General features: G+C 39.4%; 1 protein-coding gene across 11 annotated transcripts in view; it reads right to left on the bottom strand.

Annotated features, from left to right (window-relative positions):
* DNM3 (dynamin 3) overlaps positions 1–26,539 on the bottom strand; it is a 170,264-nt gene that overhangs the window by 56,669 nt on the left and 87,056 nt on the right. For all 11 annotated transcript variants that reach the window (XR_004358574.1, XM_032696593.1, XM_032696591.1 and 8 more), the window contains one exon: positions 10,029–10,138. Coding sequence is in view for 10 of the 11 variants with exons in the window: in XM_032696593.1 (XP_032552484.1) it covers positions 10,029–10,138 (110 nt within the window). In the remaining variant the exon portion in view is untranslated. The remainder of the gene's footprint in view (positions 1–10,028; positions 10,139–26,539) is intronic.

The raw sequence follows: 26,539 nt of genomic DNA on the forward strand, positions 1-26,539 counted from the left end.
CCATAAATTTGTCAGCCAACAGTCTTTTTAGGAAAGGCTACAAGCTTAGCTGACAAACGTTAGGAAACCACAATTTGCTGGATCTTAAAAGTTGCACAAGAGTCAACCTTCCATTAAAACCAGACTGTTTTCTTCCCTTAGCAAACTATGGAGGAGAGGGTTGGTGGAGATCACCCTCAAAGACAGCAATGACAAGGGGATGCAACTACAGAGGTCATTTTTGCCACATATTTTGAGGGGCAAAGAAACTGAATATGCATAGAACCAGGAAATAAAGCTATTATTGTCACTACCTAGACAAATTTCTTTAGCATTTGGGGACTGGTGGGATTTCACTGTCACACTGCTGGAACACAACCGAGTTGATGTAATTCCCACTCACAGAAGTGCTTCTCCCTCACCAACAATGTCACCAGGCAGCTCGTAGCCTTGCTTTTTAGAGGGAGTTTCAGGAAACAGGTAAAAAAAGTGTAATTGAATCTGAGCACGAACCAGCCATGACACCTAATCATTAAATTATCAGCCATGAAACCACAGTACGGCAGCCAGAGCACACCCACCTCTGAAGAGAGAGACGTCAGGTATTTTTAGCAGGCTTATAAATTGCATTCAAAACTGCAAAACAATATAGGACATACTCAGATTTCCATATGTTGGTGATGTAATTCTCACCAGTTTCAATGGCTAAATCTGAGCAGTCAGCACCACGCTCGCACTACTGCCTTCAAGAATCTGGACTGGAGATGTCACCGAAGCAGGTTTCAGTGCTGGTCAGAGGAGCACACCCGCACTTCCTTCCCAGAGAAAACAGCCCACAAGGTCACAAAGAGACATTAAAGGGTCAGATCCCACAGTTTAGGCAAAACCACTGACTGTATGAATGACTGAAAGCTCTATGGATTTTTTTTTATTGATTAAGAAATTTAAAATTAATCCTTTTTCTTCCCTGACTCCGAAAGTACTAATCCTACCTTAAGGCAAGTAATAGCCTGGATGACCTCCTCAGATGTTATTACCTTAAACTGATGACAAAACACCCAAATTTTGTTCAATTTGCAATATTGTGAAACTCTGAGTCAACATTTACTGAACAATACAAAGAACTCAATTAAAAAAAAAAAAAGAAAAAGAGAGAAGCATAATGAAATTGCCAGAAAAAAAAAATGCTTTAATTTATTGTTAGAAGCTTGTACTGAGATAAGCTTTTTGGCTAAGTTAATGAAACAGCTATAACTTTGAAAAAATAGGAAGCTGAAATGGTGAAATGGTACTCTCAGAAAAGATGACTAAAAATAACAATAGAGCAAATAAAGGCTGTAAAACATAGTGATAGGGAAGTTCCAAAAACACTTATCTGCAAGAGCAAAACAACATGACACCAGCTTGTAAAAACATTGTCTCAGGACTGTCATGTCATATATTATACTTTTTGGCATTTTGTGACTTGCTACAACAAGCGTAGCTGTACGAGCAGGGATTTGAGGCAACCGCTTGGTACACGAGGAGCTGACAGTCCTGCATTCCTGCCTCTGTATCAAGACTTTTCCTAGGTCTAGAGACACCTCATGGCCAAGCAGCTGATGCCTCCAGCTGTCTAAGGCCCTTCTCCCTGTAGTATCTGAGAGCTCCACCACTTTAGTGGAGCTAATTCTACTCCACTGCCACAGGCACGACTTTCAGCACATGAGAGGAACCGAGGGGTGCACGCCCTGAGCCAGAACTCATAGGAATCTTACAGTAAGGGATGCTTGCCTCCCTTAGTAGGTTCCTTGCTACTGGACTTCCTCTGCCATTCTTTCTTCCAGAAAGGCTGATAGGCACAGGAACTTTTCAAATGAAAAAAAAAAAGCCAAAGTAACTTCTGAAAAAAGTGTGTCCTTTTTCTGTTACCAGTGGAATCTTACAAAAACACATTAACATGTTTTACTCATTAGGAATCCACTGGCATCTCATGGAAAGCTGTAAAAACGTTCTTGAAAACAATTCAGATTCTCTGTTTTCTTCTCTCTCCCACTTCTTAAAATTGCTGAAGATATCAGCACAGAAACAGTTACTACTCAGTCCTCACCTACCTACTCCATATGGAATACTGTGAAGTCATGTTCTCATTGTCATCTCTATAGCAGCTAAATGGGATGTTATACATCAAAGAGAATGATAGAACACAGGATACTAGAAACCAAAAGGATGAGATCTCAACAATACAAATCTTATTGATATTTATAACTTAAGGGACTTCAGAAACAAACCAGATACAATAAATGGGAACATGCCTAGAAGTATTATTTCCGTGTAATATTTCCCTTGAATATTTAACATTTTTTAAACGTGAACACAGAAATGGGAAAACTGTGCAAAGTTATATGAATACACCACATCGACCTACTCTGCCTCCTCCCGTAGAGCCTCACCACTGTAATTTAATATCATGCATGAATATGATATTTCATGATATACATGAAAATATATCTATAGTGGCACTACTGGAAACCAACATAATATTGCATTTTTTCAGACCAATAAGTGAATGATACACAACTGAAAATCACAAAGAGAGAACTTTCTAGTTGCCACAGTGGAGGCAATTCCAATGGGTTTCCCTCTACAGTGGTTGCACATCAGAACTGCTGCTCTCTGAGCACACACCACTGCTAGACATCAAGATGGATTGTATCTCTTGTAATTTCTTACTACTAAGATAAGGTTAAACAGTTATCTCCAACAAACCTGCAAAGATTTTAAGGGCAACCACTGCAGGCACATTACAAACCCAGTTGACACGTGTGCACATATATTAATTCATATCCACATATTAACCATATGCATAGACAGCTTTTAGATTGCATTGGATCTGCAACATTTCAGTAGACAGGGATGTAGTGTGTGTGCATTAAATTTCCTTTTATAGAGATAAAATACAAACCAAGATTAATTGAAAAATGTATTTATTCTTGTTAATATGGGAGGAGACAGAATAGCCATTACACAGCAAAGATACTGGTGAACTTTTTTAAAATTGGGCCTGTAAACTACTTTAATCCTCCAAAGAACACAAACCCACATTTAACTTCAGCAGTTGCACTGACACAAGTGAAGCTACTCACAGACTAAAAGATAAAGGAATATATTCTTTTACAGGGATTGCAAAAAGCTGTGCTTATCTCAAATGATTTTTTTGGGAGCATCTGATCTTTTTATTAGGATGGAAGCAGATTTGAAATCAACATTAGAAATCTAGAATCAAATGCAAATTGGCCCAATTTGATTCCATGAAAAACACAAAAAAATAAATTCTTAGGTATTTCTTATTTGATTTAAATTGAAATAATACAGAATATGGGTTTCATAAATAGTCACCTCAAATGAAAAAGGGAGAAGATAACAGAATCTAGATACTCCAACTATCAGCAAAGATAACCTTAGATGAAACTGTATGTTCTCTACTTATTCAATCTGCAACTCCACTTTGCACACTCTGCTTATTCAACCTTAGTCTACCATTTTAGACACCTATAATTTCACAATGGCTGGTTTGAATATATGCACTATTTTTCAAATAGAAAAGATCTACCAGAAGCTCTGCAAATCATATACTTTGAAGAAACAAAAATGGCCATCTGCTCTGAGTTAACAGCAATGACTAACATTTTCTATCAAGGCGTACCATTTCAGATCACTCCAGTGTGAATGCTAATTAAAATTAATTACATGTGTCTCTGAAGATCTTTTTTTCGTAATATCCCGAAGAGCCAATGAGACAATCTCTGAGACAATGCCATGAAATTAACATTTAAGGATTTTGCCACCTAACTCATGTGAGTGCTCTCCCAAAAGTATAAGGATCTTTTGAAGTTCATGCACCCAAAACACACACAAACCCACACAATTTTAAGGTGAAAATGAACAGAAGATATGCTGATCAGTATATAGACAAGCCTTGGCAATGAAGTATCTCAAGTCCTATATGTAACCCAGAACAGAAATGCAGCCAAAACTAACATCACATAGGCCAAAATCCGCAGTAGTAACAGTGACTGACACTAAAATATTCCATAACTCCCTGGAGAAGAAGGTTTGATGCCTTTCGTGGCGAGGAATGGAAGCCTGTTTGGGAAGCTGCCTTGGGGCCACACAGACACAAAAGCTGCCCACAGCTGTCAGTCCCTCCCATGGAGGGAGCTCAGCTCCTGCTCCAGTGCTGCCCTTTGCTGGATGGAGCAGTGGGACCCAGTCCTTGCTGGGTCACTGTCAGCAGGGAAGGTGAAGCTGTGCTGGGTCAGATTCCCCATCCACGGCTTAGCCCACGCTTACAACACCCGCGTGTCTGGAAGGCACCACTTCTGTTTCAGATCCCACACAATCACTTAGGGAATTTTCTTCAAGTACAGTGTAACTTCTGTGTTTAAGGTATGGGTTTGGCACTGCATCTTCCTTTCTCCAAGAACCCCTTTTTGCTCAGTAATACCAGTTTTAAACCTCAATACCTGCACCACCTATCCACCACACAATCCTTTATGTGTCATGCAAAGAACACTTGTCAATAATGGCAAAAGAAATACTCCAGAAAAAAAAAGACCCAACCTTTTTCTTTTTTCCTTTTTTTTTTTTCTTTTTTTAATGGAATGGACTTGAGGGGATAAAGGCTAGCTATTCCTTGGGTTTGTATATTTTTCCTGTTCTTAAATATTGTACTCTCCAGCATCTTAGAACTTTGTTTAGAAATGTTAGCAGCTTTTTTGCTGGATTAAGTTTGTGGGGCTTTTTAATTAAACAGATTCTCTTTCTTCCATTTCGAACAGAGAGGGCTCTGAATAGCTTACAGTCCAGCTCTTCCTGGGGCTTAGCTTTCTGAGTAATTCAAAAACAGTAACTAAACATACATCTCATTTTAGGCTTTATCCTTTAGCCTGGCTTCTATCCAACACCTCCTCTGACCCGGTCTCCTTTCACTAGTTGCCTTTATTTTGGCTCTTGCCCAATTTCCCTTATATATGAATAGCAGTTAACCAGTTGTTGTCCATAACAAGAAATCCAGGATTTAAAGCTTTAGTGCATTTGGAGTTCCAGAGACAATTTCTGCTCCATCCCCTTCTAGAGCAACACTCAGCCAACAACATGCACCCAAAATATAGTCCTCCCTTTCTCTTAGCAAACACAATGTACTTTCCTGGGTCCTATTAGACAATACAGTTTCTTGTGCAATATGATTCCTGACAGAGTGTACTCAGGAGTCAGTAGCTAAAACTCATCATCTGGCAGTTCTATTTTCAGTCCTATTGTGTGTCCTCAGAACTGCCTTTTGATCACTCTCCTCTGGATATTCATCTGTTTGTCACATTAAGGATCTGTTTCTACACCGAGCCTGTCCCAGACAGTCAGCTCTTGAGGAGGGGTGGTAGGTTTTTTCCCACTGCTTTATGATTAGTGAGGGGCATTTAGCTCTCAGGAACCTACTCTTGTGAGGACAGAAAGGAACAGCTCCATGCTTTGCATCTGCTCCTCACACCCTCCTACCACAGAGGTAAAGAAAGCAACACCGTTACTCCGTTTCATCTGAATCCTGGTTGGGCGGGAAAGTGAAAAATAGGAAGAGCTGGGGGGATCTTCCTCTGCAAGGAAGGGTGAATTTCACACACCAGTTCCACTTCTTTGGCTCTAAGGGAAGGAATGAGTCTGAAGAGGAACAGAGAAAGATCAGGGACTCTCCACCAGGTGACTCTTCCTCATTGTAGGGTTGCTACTCCCAGTATTGGTAGGAAAGGCTTGAAAATTCACCAACTGACAAACTCTTCAGCCAACTGCCATTTATAACCCCAAAAATCTTCACCTAGTAGAATCTCTTCTCCCATAAAAGAGAAAGAATTCATCTCTCCAGAGCTGGAGAAGAGGTGGAAAGGAAGCTTTTTCTCTGCTTGCAGCAAATGAAGACAGTTTTGCTTTCTTTTACTCATATCTTTGCTTTACTGAAAAGGGAAGTAGTATTTAGATAGAGTTGTAATACAGTAATACAATTTATTAACAAATAAATCAGCATAAAAGTGCAACTACTCTACTGCACCAACAAGAGATTACTTTAGAGAAACCGAGAATCTAGAAAAATAGTGCCATGTGGATCCTGTAGTCAGCAGGGCAAGATCATGAGAATAAATGACTGCTTGTCCTTCTTAATTAGGGAGAGATGGAACTGTTGCACAGATCTTAAAGGGAGGCACATTTAAGACCAGAGTTCCTGTCCCGGGTTACAGTATTTGGGTAACAGAAAAAGCAGCAATCGCTGAATAATTTTTACAGGAAATACATGGGAAATAGACAAAGCATTTGGAATGAAATCCTATAAGGAAAGTAAACTTTCTGGAATGGGCAGAATTTGTTTTGTTCGTTCTTGAACTCCGCACAAGAGTCTTATACACTCATCAATGAGGACATCACAGGTTAATGTGCTGACTGTGAGTAGAAACACTGAGAAAATCCTCCCTCCTCCATTTTTAGCTCTGCCTAAGTCCATCAGTGGCTACACCTACACAGTTTCACATTAATGTTCTACAGCAGTAATGCAAACTTTCTTTTTTTTCCTATAGTTTAATTATTTTAAAATACTTTTAATGTGTTTGATCTCTTTTCCAGTCTAAAAAAAAAAACTTGCCAGCAGTTTATTGTGTAGGAGAAAAGATGGTTAACAAAAAATAGCACTCTCTTGACAGCTTTAAGTTTAGACACACATTGCTTGAACCCACAGCTCAACTTCAGCTGCTTAAAGGCAGACTCATGTAGATGGACATGGCCAAAAATTACCCAGGAATCACAGGGCACTCACTCTACTTTACTTTGTTTTCGTATCTAGCACTTCTAAGGTAAGTAAACTAGAGGAATCCATCTGCAAAGGTCTTCCATGGTGTCTGTAAATTAAGTAGATAGACTACTAAAAAACTTTAAACATATTAATTATTTTTGCTGAAAAACAAACCTAACCTCCTATTCTTTAACCAATGCTGTATCTGTTTCAGGCCAAGAGCTTTCCTTTTCCCTCTCACTTTTTTTTTTTTTTAGGTTTAATTAGAAAGTAACAGGAAAATAATTTAATTATTTCACAACACAGCCTTTTCATAAACACACAATTATGTTCATTTCATGAGAATTTATCTTCACTGTGAAATCAATCATCACAGTCTCCATTTACTCTACATTACCCAGTCACATTTGATTCCTGTCAGAGAACTGTTGACTTCTGCAGTAAATCAAAATGACAGATACTGTTAAGTTTCCTTCTGCATCTATCCCCAGGTCTCAGCTAACTCAAGATGGTTTTTCCTTCTATGCAGTGAAAGGAGTATTTTCCTGGTAACTATATTTCAGAGCTGGAAAGGTTTTCATAAATGGAAAAAATGCAGTGCATAATCCAGGAAACTATTGAAATGTACAGTATCAGAAACATATGGCTGAAGCAAATACCTATGCAGTGAGGGGCTGGGAATGAAAAAGAGAACAAGCTTATTAAAATTCTTCTCCTAAAGGGATTTTACTTGGAAATTAAAATACCTTAATTGAACATTAAGAAAGTTTGCACAGTCAAGGAAAAAAAATGCTGCAAATTATGGGGGGGTGGGGGGGAGATACAGAATAATCTCCATGCCATCATGGAAGCTGGAACAGATGATTTTGCCTTTGTTCTTTAACAATCTACATCTTTAATAGCAAAATGGTTCCATAACCAGAACCCTCAGTGGGCAAACTCTGAAAGCTGATTTCTTTCTCAGTTGCTAAGGTTTTTTTAATTAAAAAAACAACCACTCCACCACCCCCCAACAAAAAAAAACCCAACCAGAAAATACATTACTTTTTTACATGAATTTCGAAAGGTAAACCAAATTCACACACACACCCCCATCAGAAACCAGGAATCAACAAGTTACCATAAAATAAAACAACAAGGCTCCTTATTGCAACATATCTTTATCGATTCCCTGTTTCAGTTTCCCTAAGAATCTGGGATAGGGGAGAGAGTCTCTACTCGAGAACCAATATTCCTGCTTCTACTGACACATCTGTGAATTGAGGAGACAGTGGAAAGTGATACTAATCATGTTTTGACCAATGTGAGCCAGCAGGCAGAGTTTTAGAAATATCAAAAATCAGCTGGTTTACAGTAACAGCGAAATTGTTGTTGTAATTGGAATTCAATAAATATTTCTTCAAAAACAACTTCTGCCTCCTTTCAAGCTGGAAGACTGTCTCCACGAACTGCCTTCTCCTAAGGCAAAGGTATTTTGTCATCATACTGCTGTGCTGTCATGTCTTAACATGCCCATGAAGATGTAAGGATGTTTTTAGAGCAGCTTGCAGAGGCTGCTACTCCAAGCCCAAAAGGGCAGGGTTATTGCAGACATGGCAAACATTTTAGACATCTGATTTTGAAATCCTTGCTGTCCAGTGTGTATAAAGATCAAGTGAAAATGTGAATGTCCAGCTATATAACACCCAAATAAATCCCAAACTTGCCAATGGAAATGCATGCTTCTCTTGGATTTTCACAGCAGTTCAATGATTAATATTTAAGACAACGACAATATTCAAAGCCATTAGCCAAATCAAAGGAGAAACAATGAACTAAAATTAACAAATTTCTCATGGAAGGAACTTAATATGTACAGCTGATATCAGGCCACGGGGGCAGTTACCTTTCTTGACTAATGTGTCTGCAACACCAGGGTGATTCACATGTATCTACAGCAGAATCAGAATCACATGCATTTCTGGCATCTGAAAATCATGTATGTTTTTTAAAAACATAACAAGTTTTTCAGAGCTTTTTTCTGTGCTTCAGAAATGCAAGTGGTCGAGTGTTTGAAATCTTATTCCCAGCTAGTATGTGTGTGACATACTTTCAAAGGGCATCTCCCAGCAGACCATGTCCCCATCCAGGCTGGCTGAGGTGTCAGCAGACACAGGCAGCGCCTCCATGGGTAGTTCAAAGCCAGACTCACATTGCACCCTCACGTTTCTGTGGCCAGCAGAAACCTAACAGCCCAGAAGCCTCGTGCTTTGCTTTTGCTTTGCAGGAGGGAGGGGCATTTCTTGCTTCTGCAAGTTCTGGCCACTATTTCTAGCCAGTTCAGGAGCAACAACAGCTGGCTCTGCAGGGACATCTAGCCCTCATCATCTTGAACACCTGAAGGTATTGCCAAGCTTTAGTGATGTGAGGGAGAAGCAGGTGTGAAGGGACACAGCAGAAGAGAAGAGGAAAACAAAGACATCTATCCATACTACCCCTACATTTCACTTTACCTATTTTCCCGAAAAAGAACTTAGCAAAAATGTCCCTTATCTGCTAAAATGCAATTCCACTGATACAGCTATACATGCAACTCTCCTCCTCAGTAAAACAAAAAAATTTACAGCTCACTTGCACGTCTTTTGTCACATTTCCTTGCCTTATTTGTGCACAGCAATCTGAATTGGCTGTGCATGAGGAGCAGGCTCCCACAGGGCACCCGCACTACAAAAATCAGAGGATGGAGTCTGAAAGCAAAAGTGCAGGGCAAAAACTACAAAACCAAAGATTCTATTAATTGGAGAAGTGGAGAAATCTCATTCAGCAGTGTTTAAACCCAAACAAACAATCAAGTGACTCCCCAGATTAAAGACAGGCAAGATTTTCCACTGGAGAAAGTGAAAAGCAATGATGCTTTTGTGATTTACTCCAGCTGAATCTGGTCACAAGGTACAGAAGTCATGAATGTTTTGGTAAGCCTAGGTGATTGCCAAAGAAAACAAAAATAGGATCAGGAGATGATTATTCAGCCATACGGAAGAATGACATGACTCATCATGGACTTGTTTCCCCCCACGAGTGGCTGGGAGGACACTAACCTTTCATCCCATGGTTATGCAACAGCAAAGAAGCAGATAAATCAGGAATATTGAGATGTATTCAACATGGTGGAAATACCAGAACTGCTCTTATAGTTATTAAAATGCTCAACTAGATAATAATTTCATAGAAGTGTCTCCAGAATAGCACATTTTCTTACCTCTGCTCCGTGTTAAACAATGCAAAGATATGTTTGCTCGACATGAAGCTCTTTTCAACATCTCGCACTTTCAAGTTGTCCAAAGGAAGCATATATTTCTTCTCTTTCTCCTAGAAAAGAATAGATTAAAACAACAATATGTGAGAAGTCTCAAAAAAGCCTGATCTCAGCAAGCTCTGTTTAATTGGTAATGACCTTGGTACATTTGCTATTATAAGAAAATACCCAAAATTTAAATATCTGCTTATCTTTCATAGACATACCTGCAAGAGAAATGAAACCTTAATTTCAGTTCTATTTTTTCACTGGCCCTTTTAAAACATTTCTTATTACAAAAATTCCACATCAAACACATAAGCATCTACATTTATTATTCTTCATTCCTCCGAATTCTAAAAAGGAAAGGGTCAGATTTTACTAAAATGTGTCTGATCAATAAAAAACTCTTCTATCATGCCTGCATAGCAACTGGAGTAACCAGTAACATAAAATCAATCTCTACTTTGAATTACTCTTATTAATTATTTACAGTGGCATTTGATGAGCCAACCAGTAAATTTTCATTCCTCCACTGAAAAATACAAAACCCATACAAATCAATCAAAATCATACTATTATCAAGGTTTTATATGTATAATCTACAAACAAGATCAGACCCTAATCTAACCATCTTATTTCTCCAAATAGGAACGATCTACTAACTCCTGCTGTAGCCAACTCCTTGGGCAGTTTCATCACAACCCTCATTTACAGCACAATCACTGTAATTTCACCTTTTCTAAGTTCCTTCCTTCCTGTCACTCCCAATTAAGGACTAGTAACACTCCTGAGCTAATGAATCATGTAAGAACAAAAAAGCCCTCAGATTATTAGCTGTTTCCATTATGGTAAACTTCCTTGATGTCCTTGCACTGATGGATAAACCAAAGCAAACTCCTCCATTTTGCTTTGCCAACACACCTGGATGCTAAATAGAAGCGATCCAAAGACAAGAGGGGTGACATTTGCACTCTCACTACCCTCATTCTGGTCTGTTGCAGACAAGGGTACAGTTTAACAGCTTTTAAAAGTCACTAAGGTACTGTTAAGGCTGGTGCCATTACCGTGGCAGCCATGGAGTGGGGAGAGGATTTATGCCCTGGAATTTGTGCTGTGGATACTAAATGGGGTTCCCGTGAATTTGGCTACCAAATGGCTCTACAGAATTTCAATAACTCACCAAAGCTGGAGACGTTTGGATTCCTTTACAGTCCCTTATCTGCCATCGTGAAGCAATGCAGACTCGTCCCTCCCAGCCACCAGCAGAGCCAGCTGTAAAGTCCAGCACCACTGCCCTTGCTGGAGTATTCTGCACTGGGATATCCCTTTTGGGGCTTGGCTCAAGTAAGAACTATGCATGGGATTACTGTTTATTGTCTGCCACAAAACAGGACAAAGGGACAATCCAAACTAGGATTAGTTCGTCTCAATACATGTTTCCCAGAAGAAATACACTGGAGTCACTTCCAGGGCACAGAACTGGAAGGAGGCCTCTCTAGGCTGTGTGTTCTGGGAGGGCAGATGCAATTCAACTTGGCAAAGCTTCAGCAGATTGCAAAACTAAACTGGATGAGAAAGGCCTTAAGAGTGAAACTATAAAAATACAGTGACATGTCCAATAACAGCTCACTTTCCTAGACAGCCTCATACCAGGCCTCAGTAGAGGAAAAAGCATATTTCAAAAGCCTTCTGGAAAAGCATGGCTTCTACTGTCTTGTTTTCTGAATCCAAAAGTTATCAAATTCAGTATATAACACAAAAAGTATCTGATGGATTTTCGAACTACTTCTGGCTTAGCCATCCTAGAAATTATTACTCACAAAAGCTCACACATACGTATATTCCTCACCCTCTCATCTAACAACAACTGCCATGAAGGAGTCTAGTTCTGTGCCACTCTACATCTGTTTATCACAGTTCATATCTATATTCTACTTCCAGGGAATATATGCTCTCTGAAGCTTGGGGGCTGTCCCTGAAAGGACACTGCACTGTCATCCATTCAGTGAGTATTACCACCGAGATAAATAAAACTAAGCAAAGTAAACTCATAACTTACCAATAAAAAATAAATAATAGCAAAAGACGCTAAATAAAGAACTTGCAGATCAGATATTTATGTATGAAAATTAGAAGTACACTGCCTTCTAATACTGATTTTTATTGACATGATTTTGCTGTTATTAACTTATGTCCTAAATAATGTTGACAGTATTTTAGTTTTGCTGCCTTGACAAAGTGACAAAACACTTGAAAAATATTCTAGTATATAAATTCATATATTAAACTTTGTATTATAAGCAAATATGTTTTTTCAGTTGAAAACTGGACTGCATGACAATGTAAGTTACTGTATTCTATTTCAAAAATTTAAGAGAAGTTACATACAAAAAGTACTTTTTCGTCAGAAATATTCCATTTGGGCTGATTTATTCCATCATAACTAAGAAAAAAAAAATCTAGATAAGCTTAATTTTTTGCTTTAAAACTTATCTTTTGGTATCACAGAATATGCTTATAATGATTTACTATTCAATTACAAAAAATTCAAGAAGTTTCTGATGAAGTGTTTGTTCTGACAGACATTATTTACTGGCAAACCAAGCAATCACAGATGAATAAAAATAGAAACTGATGAAAAAACTATACCAAGAATCTGATTGTCTAAACAAAAGTTCCACAAGCAAGAAAGTTATATAAATGTTTGATGCCAAACTGTGAGAAAGTGTTTCTTCTGCAGCCACCAGGAAAAAGGAAATGCCTACTGAAGGCTAAGAAGTGGTTGGTATTTATTTACATGGCCTCCTACCCACATGCTGAGACAGGGCAGTTTCCAAGAAAGGGAAATCATAGGGTGCCTGTGCTGGAGGCAAACAGAGACAGCATGTCACATATGAGAGATCAGAGCTAAATACTGCCTAATTCCAGGAGAAAGGTATTACTGTGACATTAAAGCGTGGCAGCAAAACTCATTGCAATTTTTTTGCACCCCTCCCCTCACCCCAAATGGGGGAAAATATAAGTAAATGGAGAACGAGCTAATTCAACAGCAGATGAGCCCAACAACATTTCAGCCTAAGCTCAATTAATATTATGTTGTGGTAGGGCAAAAAAAGCTTCAGTCAGGACTATCTGTGCATGTTTCCCCTCCTAAGAGGCTGACAGGGTAAGAAACAGGGAATGCATGAAGCCTGGAAGGAATGGGGCTAGGCACACTTCTATGAGTGACTACATGCACATAACTGTGGGTCCAGTTTGTCCCACTCAGCATTTGTTCTTTTTTATTTATAGATTTTTATTTTTATAATGGGGCAGAGAACTTCAGCGTGACATGAGGGGAAAAACCAGCACATGCTGATCCCACGTAGAGACTTTGCCTCTCTTTTTCCAGAGTAGAGGAGAAGAAGGAAAAAGTGGGAGGGAGCATGGCCCATTCCTGTTCCTGTGACATGAAAAAAAATTCCCCGTACTCCACCTTAGAAAAACAAACTAACCTGCTGGCCTGGGGAGCCTTCCTACCCTGGAGACGATGTTTTCACCACTCCTGGGCCTAAGTAGCACTCACATCCTTAATGGACTAGTTCTGTTCTCTGACAGGCAAGTAAGCTGCCAGGAACTGACAGCATGATGTAAATATGCCATATTACAACTGCCCCTTCCTTCTGCAGTGTTTAAATGTACTAAAAATAAATACTCCTGAAGTCCAAAATGGCACAAGGGATACAAAAAATACAACAGCAGCTCCCCTTCCCCCAGCAGGGACTCAGCCAGCACTTCCAGGCTAATGAACTCCATTGCATTTTCAGCCAGGGGCAGAAACCGCTTCAAAAATTATTCTCTGCTTTTGGAACTTTTAGGTTCAGCCAGAACAGCATAGAAACCTTGGACACAATGTCAGCTAACTTTGCTTCAAAGAAAAGAAATTGTTAAATTACTTCAACTTCTTCCAGTTATCAAAGGTGATTGTCATTTTTATTTGTCACTTCAGGATGGCTACAGTGCAGCACCAGCCACAGGACAGACTCTACTCCCCAAGAAAACAGCAGGAAAGTTCGTGCAGGACAATTCAAACACACGATACTCAGATTCTGAAAGGCAGGTCTGAGCCCGTGTTGGCCTAATAACACTTTCAGTTACGTCAAGGAGAATTGGGCTGGTTTGCTCACCACTTCATAACTTTTTAGAACACCAGTTTCCACATGGAGGGTCATGACACCAACCAAAACCTGTCTATGGGGACTGTGGGGACCACAAGCTCCAAAAAAACAAGCTCCCAACTGAAAGAGGAAGCCATACTGGAATAGTTGGCACCAATAAAAACTGTAACAGTCGGCACAGTAGGATTTATTCTCTGCATCATTTGTACTGAAAGTACAAACCCCAAGAGTATTTACCATGCACTGACAGCAAATGTAGGTATCCACAAAAGGCCTCTGCCATTAGTATGAGGCATTAACAAGGCAAAAGAGTGAAGTGCTTTAAAATCATAAAGTGAAGAAGGACAGTTTTGAAATAAAGCTTGGGAACAGCAGAGAAAAAGGTTGGCATTTCTGCCTCTGAACTAGATTTCCAGACCGGCACTGTACTACTCTCTGTATTTGTTTGCACATTAATAAATTGGGGCTAATACTTACCTGACAATGCATTTTAGTGCCCTGACTGCAGGACACCTTAACGATGCCCTGCCATCAGTAGCTGCTGGCTCCACCTTGTTTCTGCCAGCAGCTACTGATGGCAGGGCATCGTTAAGGTATCCTGCAATCAGGGCACTAAAATGTGTAGGTGGAACACCAAAGCCAAGCATCTATTTGGTAAAGCACTTAAGGCAGCAGAGGCAGAAAATAATCCCCAAAAGAAAGATGTTCTATAGTACTGTACTATTTTATATGGCCAGATCAGTACCTGCATTTTACAGAGACACAAGAAGTGGTGTCTTGTGAACCTGCTGAGCCAGAGTGATCTATATTAAAGAAAGAAGAAAAATAATAGGAAGTATAAGGAAATAGCAGCAGACTGTGCCTGTTTACTCCCAAAAAGGAAAGGCTCAGACTTGTTTACACCCAGGAGCTCTCACTGGCAGTGCAAATAGCCTACTCTGATGAAAGTGCAAACTCTTAAGATGCCTCATAGCAACCTTTATATCAATACCTTTAAATCAATATCCAAGAGTTAACCATATAACCTTAAATATACTCAAGAGAATCTGACTGCGTTTCTATTTCAGTTTCTATTTCTCTCTCAGTTGAGAAAGCCACGCAGCATCTTCACAATGGTCTCTGCTTCACCACATTTGGCTTTAGAGCATACTCTGAAAAATGAAGCATGATATTCTCATACATTACTGCAAAATTTTGAAGAAAAACAACGAAAGTTATTTTATTAGAGACAACTTAGTGTGGGATTGAGGTCTGAATGTGCTCCTGGGTACAGCTGTAGAAAACATAACTCTAACGTGTCTATAAAATGAAGGAGCTGCTTTAACAGCAAAACAATGAATACATAAATATTCTAATGTTTTTATGAAAAGCACAGCAAAAGAATACTTAATAAATTGCAGATGAGAAGAACATGTTTCTTCCATCTATGCACCTCTCCCTTTAGTCTTCCTCAGTCAACTCCAAATTGAAAAACTCAAGACAAAAATGTGACAGCGGCTCAGGGTGATAAGCCAGACTGTCAGAAGAACGGAGCACACGGCACAGAGCACAAATATCAAACCTTACATTCTTTTGGTGTTAAAAGTCTCTATCTTTCGCCATGGTTGAAATAATCGGTTTCTGATACAAATCAAAGCTGAAACTGTAGCTGAAAAAAGAAAGATCTAATGATAGAATCAAGCTATTTCAGGTTTTAGTTATTTTTAGTTATTTTGCATTTGTACTATCTTTTCTAGGTAATGATGCATACTTCTGACACTTGCAATTTTTTCCCAATCTTTTAGTATCTTTTCCCACAACATATTATTAAAAAAATTTAAGAGGCTTGTTATATCTCTGCTGTTTCTTCTGAATTCAACTATGGGACCAAACCTGATGTTAATGTTAAATCAGTCCTTAGTCTGGTTCATGTTTTTCTTTCATAAGAACCAGTATTATATTTGTTTCTGCACTTTCCTCCTGCCCAAACTTCTTCAGGAATAGAACCACAAGAGTTCAGAACTCCATATTTGAAATACTTCATCCTTTCAAGAAACGATCACTGGTGTCTTTCTTGAAAGGAGTTTACTATCCTGCTACATTTGAAGACTTTGCAGAAGGACATCAGTAAAGGCTACCTGTACATCACTATTTTGCAGCAAAGGTTTCTAACTCTAACTGAGGGTTTCTAGGGAGCTGAAGTTGCTGTTTGCATTTCTGGAGCACCCATCAGAGCAAAACCCCACAGCCCACCTGCTCAGAGCTGGACAGCCCCAAATTCCTCCTTCTCCTTGCCTGGAGGGCACAGAATCCTTGCAGAGTGCTCACCAAGCTTGCCCCTGAGTGGGAGCTAACAAACTTGCTGCACCAAGCTAACTCCATGGGGATGTGCTTACACAGGAGGTACCCAGATAAACATCTTTTCCACTGTCCATCTCTCATCTCCCTCAATAACTGGGGTGGTTGAGTAGACATTCCATTGCATTCATGCAGAGCCTGAATGGCAGGATCAAATAAATAAAAAAAGAAGAAATCCAGTAATTTCACTGGTACTCCCTGTGCCTTTACATAATCAATGCATCAAACAGAAGGGTAATAGTTTCTGAAATATATAACAAAATCAATGTGATCTGAGATTGCCCCTCCCCAAAAGAGGTGTTTATTATCACAAGTGAAGGGCTGGTCTTTCACTGGTCTGTGCTGTCAGCAAAAGGATCAATCTGAGAAAGAGCCTGATGAAGAGGAAATCTCTGTTTAGCTCCTATTAGTTAGGATCTTGAAAGGTCATTTTGAATTTGGGAAATCTTGTCTGGGAAAGAAGCCAGCAATTCCTCTGAACTGAAGTGGTGCTGGCATTTAAAACTGAGAGAAAGCCCCGACTGATGAACCAGTGACAGTCTGGAAAAATTCTGCTAGATGAGTCTAGTGGCCTATCCGAAGGTAGAGAGGGGGGAAAAAAGTATCCTTTGACCTTTTTATCTCTTGCAATGAAGCCTGCTTAGGACAGCTTGTTTTTCTCTACTGGTGCTCAAGTTTTTATTTTTTTCCTCTTCACCTACTGCAGATCATCCAACAACCACAGAGGTTTGTGGGAGCGATAGTGGAAGATGAAGGGCTTTGGTGCAGGATGTCTGTGCTGGCAGAGGGCACAGAGGGACAAGGACACCCCAGTGTCTGCAAGATCTGGCTTTTTTCAGTTGAGTACAGCTTTTCATTCATGCAGTTTACAATTTTGCTTATTACACATATATGTGTGTGTATAAAAATACTTATGTATATGCACACACACATATGTTTTAGTGGTGGGATTTTTTTTATTTACGGAAAAAACCCATAGTTCTTAAAACCTACTCTCTTTGAATGGCAATGTAGCTCAGATTTCAAGCTTGAGAAGGTGATGGTCTGGGTGGATGAACTTCTCCAGTTCTAGTGATCTCTTGCATTAGGAATACTAAGATAATATGGAAAAAACCAGTAAGTTGAACTGTATTTTCAGCTTCCTGGATTCCCTTAAGTTGTACATAGAAAGAGAACCTCTCATTTATAAGCTTCCTGAAATTCCTTGTTAGGTACATGGAGAAGATGCACCTTTGGTACAGCGCCCTTGTTTTCTGCTGGAAAGGCATTTCTTAAAAGTCTTCTGGGTTTTGTACGCATTTTAATTTCTATAAAGTGAATCCTAGAAAAGCTCAGACTCAGGAAGCCACCAGATATCTTTCCTTGGGTACCAACTGAAGTATCTGGAGAGACACCACATCCGCATGAGAAAGCAGAATCCTTTTTACTAAAATTCAAATAAGAAAATATGCAATTACATAATTATGTAAAAAAAAATTAAGTAGGATTTTCTTGAGGCAACACGTCTGTCTCTGCAAGACTCCTGAAGATGCAACATAATGCACACAGGCAAATTAATTCATGGCATTTATACTGCCCTACTTGCTTGTTATCATGAAAAGCTTTCAGACAGTAATCAATTTTACTGTGGTGCAGATTACTGCAAAATGCATTAAGAAGTTCACGCCTGTGGCAATGGTCACTGAAAATATTTTGGAAAGCATCCCAGAAGTATAAGACTTTTTCCAGACATCTGAGAGAAACTCTGCTGTGACAGAGCTTCTGGTGTCAAGACTTCTCCCCTACCACCCCTCCTTTTATTTTTTTTTATAGCAGTATTTTTTGAAAGGTACACTTCAGATTTTTTTTCATGCTTTTTTTCTTTTTTATTTTTTTTAAATCAAGCCAAGATACTCGGATCATGGAAAACATTAACTTCTGAAACAACGGTCTGAAACTATCTTCTTCCTTGCTGTACATAATATGTCCAGTTTCTTAACTTCTTTAAAGGAAAACTGTTGAATTATAAGAAAAGAGCAAAAAAACCACCTGCTTACTCTATCATAACAACATATCTGGGTTTTTAATAAAATAAGTAGCCCTGGGGATGTTCCTATATTAAATCTACAAAAAAAACCTGAATACACCATAATCACAAAATATTATTTCTACTTTATATCAAGAGCATTACCTTCAAGTGTTAAGTGACCTAATGCCGTCAAATCTTCAAGGGAAGGTTTTGAGATGTCTCAGAATGTTAAGAAGATATCCTAAAATAATTACAGTGATGTGTAGGAAAACCTGCAACTCTCTGTCCTTGGAAATTAATAGCTATTAGATTGAAATCTCCCTAGAAATATTCATCAGGAAGACTGTTTCCATGAAGCTGTCCCAGACTGAAATGTCCCTGAAGCTCATAGCCAAAGCTGTTCAGCAAACTGACCTGAAATTGTCTCTATTTTGTTAACTAAAGACAGAAGCTGCTTCTTAATGTACATCACCTGCCTCAGTAGGCACAGGAAGATGAATGGGGAATTGCAGATTTCATCAAAGCAAACCCTGAACAATAAGTCAGAAAAAAGAACCTGACCAACGTGGGCATGGGAACGTGGAAAAAAAGGTTAGTAGAACATCCAAGAAAAAAAGAAATTTTCCCTAAGATCCAACCTAAACTTCCCCTGATGCAACTTGAGGCCATTTACTCTTGTCCTGTTGCTTGTTACCTGGGAGAAAAGACCATCCCCACCTGGCTACAACCTCCTGTCAGGGAGTTACAGAGAGTGATAAGGTCTCCCCTGAGCCTCCTTTTCCCCAGGCTGAGCCCCTCCAGCTCCCTCGAGGAGACGTCCTCGAACGGAAATAACCACGGACTGTTCAAGTGTTATCACTGCCCTTTTGCGTGGTGGCAGAACTTGATTAATTTAATGACAGACCACCTTTGTGAGCTCCATACAAGCTCACCTTTGTGCCCTTGCTCAACCACAGGGACAGGATAACACATAACACCAAAGCCTCAGAGACTGTCCATCCTTGTCACCGCTGGCACGTCTCCCACAGGCTCAGAGCAGACCATGCCCACATCCATAATAGATCACCCAAAGCTATGTTTGCAGCCAGCTAGAGAAGAGCACATGGCTAAGAAACAGGCAAATTAAACACTTGGCAAGCACCAACTTCCAGCACATCTTCAGTCATGTAGTATCAGTATCCCCACACTGGAGGAGACAGCCAGAGGCTTCTGCTAAGAGGCAGATCGTGTGCTGTCACAACCCAGACCTGGGAACAAAGCTGGACTGCCACTGTGAGGGGCACTAGGGGGAGTGGGGTGCTCAAGTCAGAAGACAACATCTGTCATGCTTCTGGTTGCCAGATTAATTTCCAGCAAAGCAGCAACAAACTCCCAGTCAACCAGAGACTCTATCACCATTGCTGTGAGCAACAAGCACATCTCATCTCTCAAGAGAATCAGCACCTGGGAGGAGGAGGCATTTCCCTTGCTTCTGCATGGTGGATGAGGTCTTCAGGAACTGCCAGATAAAGAATCTTGCAGATATATTCTCTGACTATCACAAAATAACAACCTAACTAACAATTCAAAATAATTTTTAATTGTTTTCTTACTTTTCTTCATATCTCTTCCAATCCAGACTAATGCCAAACCTTGTCTTTTCTTGCAATGACATTTAAAAATATGTCATTTCTCCTCTGTATAAAATAACATCATCTTTAAAGAATTCCAGTTCTCCCATGTCTGGATTCCTGCAATCAAGTATTACTCTGATTCATACCTAACACCCTCTTTTATTTCATGCTGTTTGCTTAGGGAGGAAAATACAGATTGAATACACCATTGTGTAGACTAGGAGTTGTGTTAAGATGACAAACACCTGCATTTACTTAATCATCTTTGTTAAGATACTGTCAGTTGGACTCCCCAAGAGCACAATTAGGGAAGGAGCTCTTTCCTAAGGAAAAAAACCTCCAACCAATGATCAAAATAGCTGTAAGAGCTGTCTTCATCATGCTCTAAAAATCTGCAACGTGCAGCTTGGATAGCTATCGTTGGTGAAATGATATAAAATAAGATTTTTAAAGATTCAATAACCAAGGTGTAAAGTTTTTCTCCAGCAGCACTGTCTACATGTGCTTAACCTCAGCTATTTCAAAGAACCTACAAAATGGACAATGGCTTAGAAAGCCTCCAGGAGTTTAAGAACTCTTAACAAGCAATGGTAATGCAAGAGGTAATGACATTACTGCAAACACAGAAGACAACAAAAAAGGTGTATTGAACTCTGAAAGTTGAAACGCCTGCAAAAACGTTGAATTTTTATAGTATACAGTTGTACTGCAGACAGGAAAGACAAAAACCACTGCTTCTCTGGAAGAAAGTGAAATATTTACTAGGAAACACAGCACTTCCTCAACAATGTACGTCTTGGTCAATGCTGGCTCAAGATATTGGAGGCTATGAATTCATTGGCCCTAAACTTGCAGGACACTATTATATTTGTAAAGAGTCACTCCAAAGCACTTACTCTAATTCTACATAACACTGACATACAGCACTGAATTCCCAGACAGTCAGTCAAAGTTCTGGGCAGGAAACCAAATTCCATTTTTTTTTCTTTAAACACTATGTCAAAACACTCCTATTACTTGTTACTTGTGCTTTGAAAGATATACTCCAATTCCTCCTTAATGTCATTAGCTTTTACAGATACTGCAACCAACAAGCAACTGCTGCTGAAAAAATGTGTTACAACTGCTTTCGAACACTGACATACTGAGATGGTTCCAGCGTGAAAGCGGCACGGTGACAACAAAAATCCAAGTAAAAAAAGAGGATAACTAACTCACAGATATACATACAAACTCGAATTTCAGTAAGGAATCCATAACAGTGAAACAAACTATCAAACCCCCAGCTGCATCATTTTTCACAAAGAAAGTCATTCCAGGATTGAGTCTGAAAACTGAATTCAGACAACTAAACCTGACTGGTGTAAACCATCTTACGAGCTCTCAATGAGCTCATTTCATACACAGTTAATTCTATTATCAGAGATCATTTTTTAACGTGTTCTAAAGTAATAAAGCACATTTTAGACAAACATTTTTTCCACTCATTTTATTCTCAGGACAAAGATCAAAGCAGGGAGAACAGCTTATTGCAAAGTTGTCCATGCATCACAACTTAAAAAATACAATATAAAAGAAAGAAAACATTTCAGCTGGTTCCCCTCTGCCCTCCAAAAGCCTCAAATGTATTGAAATAAAATAATGAAATAAAACATTCATTAAAAATATCCTGAGTCTGCCCAAGAACTATTAAAACATCGTATTCAGCAGTTTGATTTTCTGTAATCCATTTTTTGCATTCACACTACTCAAGTTAAATGTATATTTTAATTATTGTCTCAATTAATTTGTTTTGCTGAAGTAACATTCTATGCTCCTTTGAGGACACTCCCAAGGTTACAAAAACTAGATTGTCTACCAGTGTGAATTTGTTTTAAATGTCTAATAATACATTATACTGACATAGCTTGAAATAATGAGGCTTTATACTAATACATTACCAAACTATATAATTACCAGTAATTCCCAGAAAAAACTACATGGCAATAGACAAGGCTAAACATATGTATATTTAAATAAAATACATTACAGCACTAAAATTTACAGTTAAAAGAAATTCACATTCCCTAAAGGAAACAGAATACCTCAAATACATTTCAATCTGCCCTGAAACTGCACTTTAGAAATGGGAAGGGGGAGAAACTACTTCAGACAGGGGAAAAATACAGTTTAGTCTAAGAACACAAAACTAGAGTTTAAAATCAAATTCATTTGGCAGCTGCACAGAGCATTTACAGGTGAACCCAGAGTGCCCTTGTTTTTGTTGCATTCACTTCCATTTGCCCCTTCACCTCCCACATCTCCTGCTAAAGATGTTTGGTGCAAGAAGCGTTTTTCAAGTTTGGAACCACAGGACTAGAAAGACAACTTTGGCCACAAATTGTTTGTGGACAAAGAGCACTAACTACTTCTAGGTGCTTTTGCAGAGAAGGTCACTGTTTGTAAAGACACTGACACCGTACGTTGCACTCTTACAGAACTGGCACTGCCTCCTCCTTAAAGGTAAGAGAAGATGGGAATGCAGTGACCTCTGATATTTTCTGCAGGCATAAACAAAATCCCAGATCCTTTCAGAACACTAGGACATAAAATCATCTTTAAGAGAAGCATATCATGGAATTTTTCTTTCCTCACTGATAAGGAGGAAAATTTTATATACAATAACAGGAATATGCCCCTTAATCTAAAATAATTATATTCTAATTACCATTGGATTCTAAATTCTCTCAGCTGAACAATACTACCAGAAAGACCTTCATAATTTCATTATTTGGATCATTCAGCACAAAAATTGACTCATGTCAGGTACTGAGTTTCAAAAGAACACATTTCTAATTAATTTAAATTAGGCTACAAGTGCTCAGCTTACTCTGCAGTTTAAGAAAATCCTCACTGCCTTCACACACACTCCCGCTCCCACCCCCCGAAACAGCACTTCTTCCAAAGAAAAAAATCTATCATAGAACAGTTTGGATTGGAAGGAATTTAAAGCTCATCAGTTCCAACCCCCCTTCCATGGGCAGGGACACCTTCCTCTAGACCAGGTTGCTCAAAGCCCCATCCAACCTGGCCTTGGACACTTCCAGGGATGGGGCATCCAGAGCTTCTCTGGGCAACCTGTACCAGGACCTCACCACTCTCAGAGCAAAGAATTTCTTCCTAACATGCAATCTAAACCTACCTCCTTTCAGTTTGAAACCTCTCCCCCTCATCCTGTCACTCCATGCCCTTGTAAAAAGTACCTCTGCAGCCCTTTTTAGGTACTGGAATGGGCTCTAAGGTCTCCCTGGAGCCTTCTTTTCTCCAGTTTGAACAATCTCAACTCTCTCAGCCTGTTCTCACAGGAGAGGTGCTCCAACCCTCTGAGCATCTTCATGGCATCCTCTGGACTCGCTCAAAAAGAGCTCTTAACTACAGAATCACAACACTTGTTCCCTGTCCATCCACATCCTAAAGGGTAAGTGAGGCTGGAGTGGAGAAGAATCTATTGAGGACAACTTTAAAGTAGTGCAGAGTATTTCAAAGATGAAAATGAGAAAGTAAAAAGACTTACTGATAAGAGTAACACATGGTGACCTGGAGGAAGAGGCAGTAGAGGTGGGAATAAAGTTAGGAAAAGGTTATGGAAGAAACTGCTGCACAGATATCTAAAGTATCTGTGGACTGACTTGCTAATAGCACACAAAATAAGCAGGAAAAACTAGAAATTTCTAATACAGAATCAAAATTATTACTTAATTCCTCTAACAGAGATCTGATGGAATAATTCATCTGGAAAGCTGACATATCTTTATATTCTTGTTTAGGAAGTCAGACAGAAAATAATTGGAGAAGCGTCATCTTCCATATCAAAAGCACATGTACTGGTGTGGGGTTGGCACAACACAGACGTTCACAGAACACAGGCCAACAGAATGTTCCCAAAGGCAAATGAGGAACAAAGAACATGTACATCACCACCACCAGGACTTTCATTGATCTCTATAGAGATTCATGGTATAGGACTTCATGATAATGAGATGTTTTAACTAAGAGAGACACTATGGAAAAAACCGACCCACTGCTTGGTTGAGGGGGAAACACATCAATAGGCAGTGTTGAGAAAGCTCCAGTGTTCAATTCTTCTTCTACATTACTCTTCACTAAAATGTCTAAGAAGCAGTAAAAATGATTAAGGTTAGATATTAGGAAAATAAAATTCAGTTAAAAAAAATTAAGCATTAGTATTAACTGCAAAGTTTGGCTAAGCCCCCACCCCATTCTCTCAGCTCTCTCAAGTGCCTCGGTTTTGAATCAATATCTTAAAGGCATGAGTAAAAATTATGCAACTGATGTGTGTAAGCCTCTTATCTAAATTACATAGAAAGAACAAAACAGCAAACTCGACTTGAAAAGCACAAGAGCTCCTTGGAACTAAGCCCCTCTCTTACTCTGCTATTTACACTGCAACTCTTATCTTTGCTGTATGAGAAGACACGCAATCTTCACTGAAAACACAGCCTGAGATTCTCAAATGCTTTTGTATTTTAAGCATATTCTCTTTTCCCCTCTGCTTTACCCCAGTGCAGACAATTTTGCATGCTCTCAGCCTGCATCCATCAGCTCCTTCTCTCCAGAACTGCTTTTGCAAAGTCCCAGCTGCCACGCCATGTTCCTCAGGGAGGTGCTCGGGGTGGTGTGTTAGACACAGCTTGGCAGAGGTGTTTGAGATGGGGACACGAGACAAGGGCTCTAAGCACAGAACTAAACAACTCATTTTACTAGGAATCAGTGGCAACTTCTTATCCATGTGGGGCTGGAAGGCAACAGCATCTTGTGCTTACCCAGCATGAGAACTGCCACTCTACGGAACGAGCTGCAAGTACAAACTAAACCCAGAGAACAGAAGCAAGTCCAGCTGAGCAGGAGACTCCATCCACAGAGGCACCTTTACCTTCCACTGAAGACGTCAACATCTGGGTCTGCTCCAAAAATAAAGGCTCAAGACTCTGGGAAATCAAGCACCGTGCCTTACTTTATGCCCTCCTGGCTGGGTACCAGCCTAGCCCAGGAGTAGCTACTCAACTTTCCATTTGGCAGAGATGGGTGTTGGTCCATCATCTCAGTGGCAAATCATTTGCAGAAAAGCATCATTTCACATGTCTCACATGAAGGTTACAGCAACTTGTGCATTGTACACAGCAAAGAAGGTCATTCTGGAATTAATGAAAAACTTAGAAGTCTAAGCTTCTTGTAACTTGTTCCAATAAAGTGTTGGTTATCCCCAAATTAAGCTTGCTATACAAACTATCCTTAAACTGTTGAGTAATTTTTTTTGTAAGCGGGGAGAAATACAACTATAAATGTCTGAAGTCTTTGCCCACATTTTGACCTCAGATGCCTAAAGGCACTCGTTCTGCTCCCGCAGTGTGGAATGCCCTCCCACAAAGCACCCGTGTGGAATCTTCAGAGGCTATTTTTGAAAAGCATAATAAAAAGACATTTCTGCCTAGACTTTCTGCTGTTAGCAGCATACCTTATTGACCACCTCTGTGGATGCTCACACTTTCCACAGTATTTCATACAGATGGGATTTCTGATGTGTAGTTAGCCATTACAAAGATCTAACTGAAAATTTATAGTTGTCAACAATGAGACAAAGGAGGAAGCAAGCTTCTCTTTATGTAAGGATGTATCCATCTTCACAGGAAAAAAAGAAAATATTATTTTCATGGGGTTTACTGCAAATTTATTACAGTAATTAAACTGTCCAGTGAATCTCTGCCTGTATCAACTTATTTCCAGATTCAAAACCAGATGTAAAAACCACCTTTCATTTAATTTCATTATTCTAAGTTGCGTAGAGTACGTAGAAACAGATATTTTGGTAACTGGTTGCTAATGAGTTTTCATAACTCTTTAAAGCTGTTCTTGCCATGCTTTTTCTACAGTATTTACCAGGAAAAGCTAGTGATTAAAAAACGGTTAAAATCCTTGCTCCTCCTGCAGCAGCAAACACTAAACTTCTCTTGCAGAAAAGGGTTTTAAAAATAGGCTTAACGAAACACAGCTTCCCAAGAATCCACTGTCTTGCTGGCCACTGTCTCAGTCTGTATTTCAGCTACACAGCAAAGGGTTAGCAAACCATCTACACTGAAACGCCCATTGCCTACTCCACCCATCAGGGCTTCTAACATTACCAAAAATGTGCAGTATTTTTAACCCCTTGTGGAGCATGGGTTTAGGCAATATTGATTTTTTTTCCTTCATGCATTTCATAATGGACCTCTGCACTCTCTATAAACATTAACTACTAAATTGAAATCTTAAAGGGAAGATGCACAGTATTTTATGGGTGAGAGAGTCTGCAATCAGAGA

The sequence above is a fragment of the Chiroxiphia lanceolata genome, chromosome 9, assembly GCF_009829145.1.
Source record: "Chiroxiphia lanceolata isolate bChiLan1 chromosome 9, bChiLan1.pri, whole genome shotgun sequence".
Classification (NCBI taxonomy): Eukaryota; Metazoa; Chordata; class Aves; order Passeriformes; family Pipridae; genus Chiroxiphia; species Chiroxiphia lanceolata.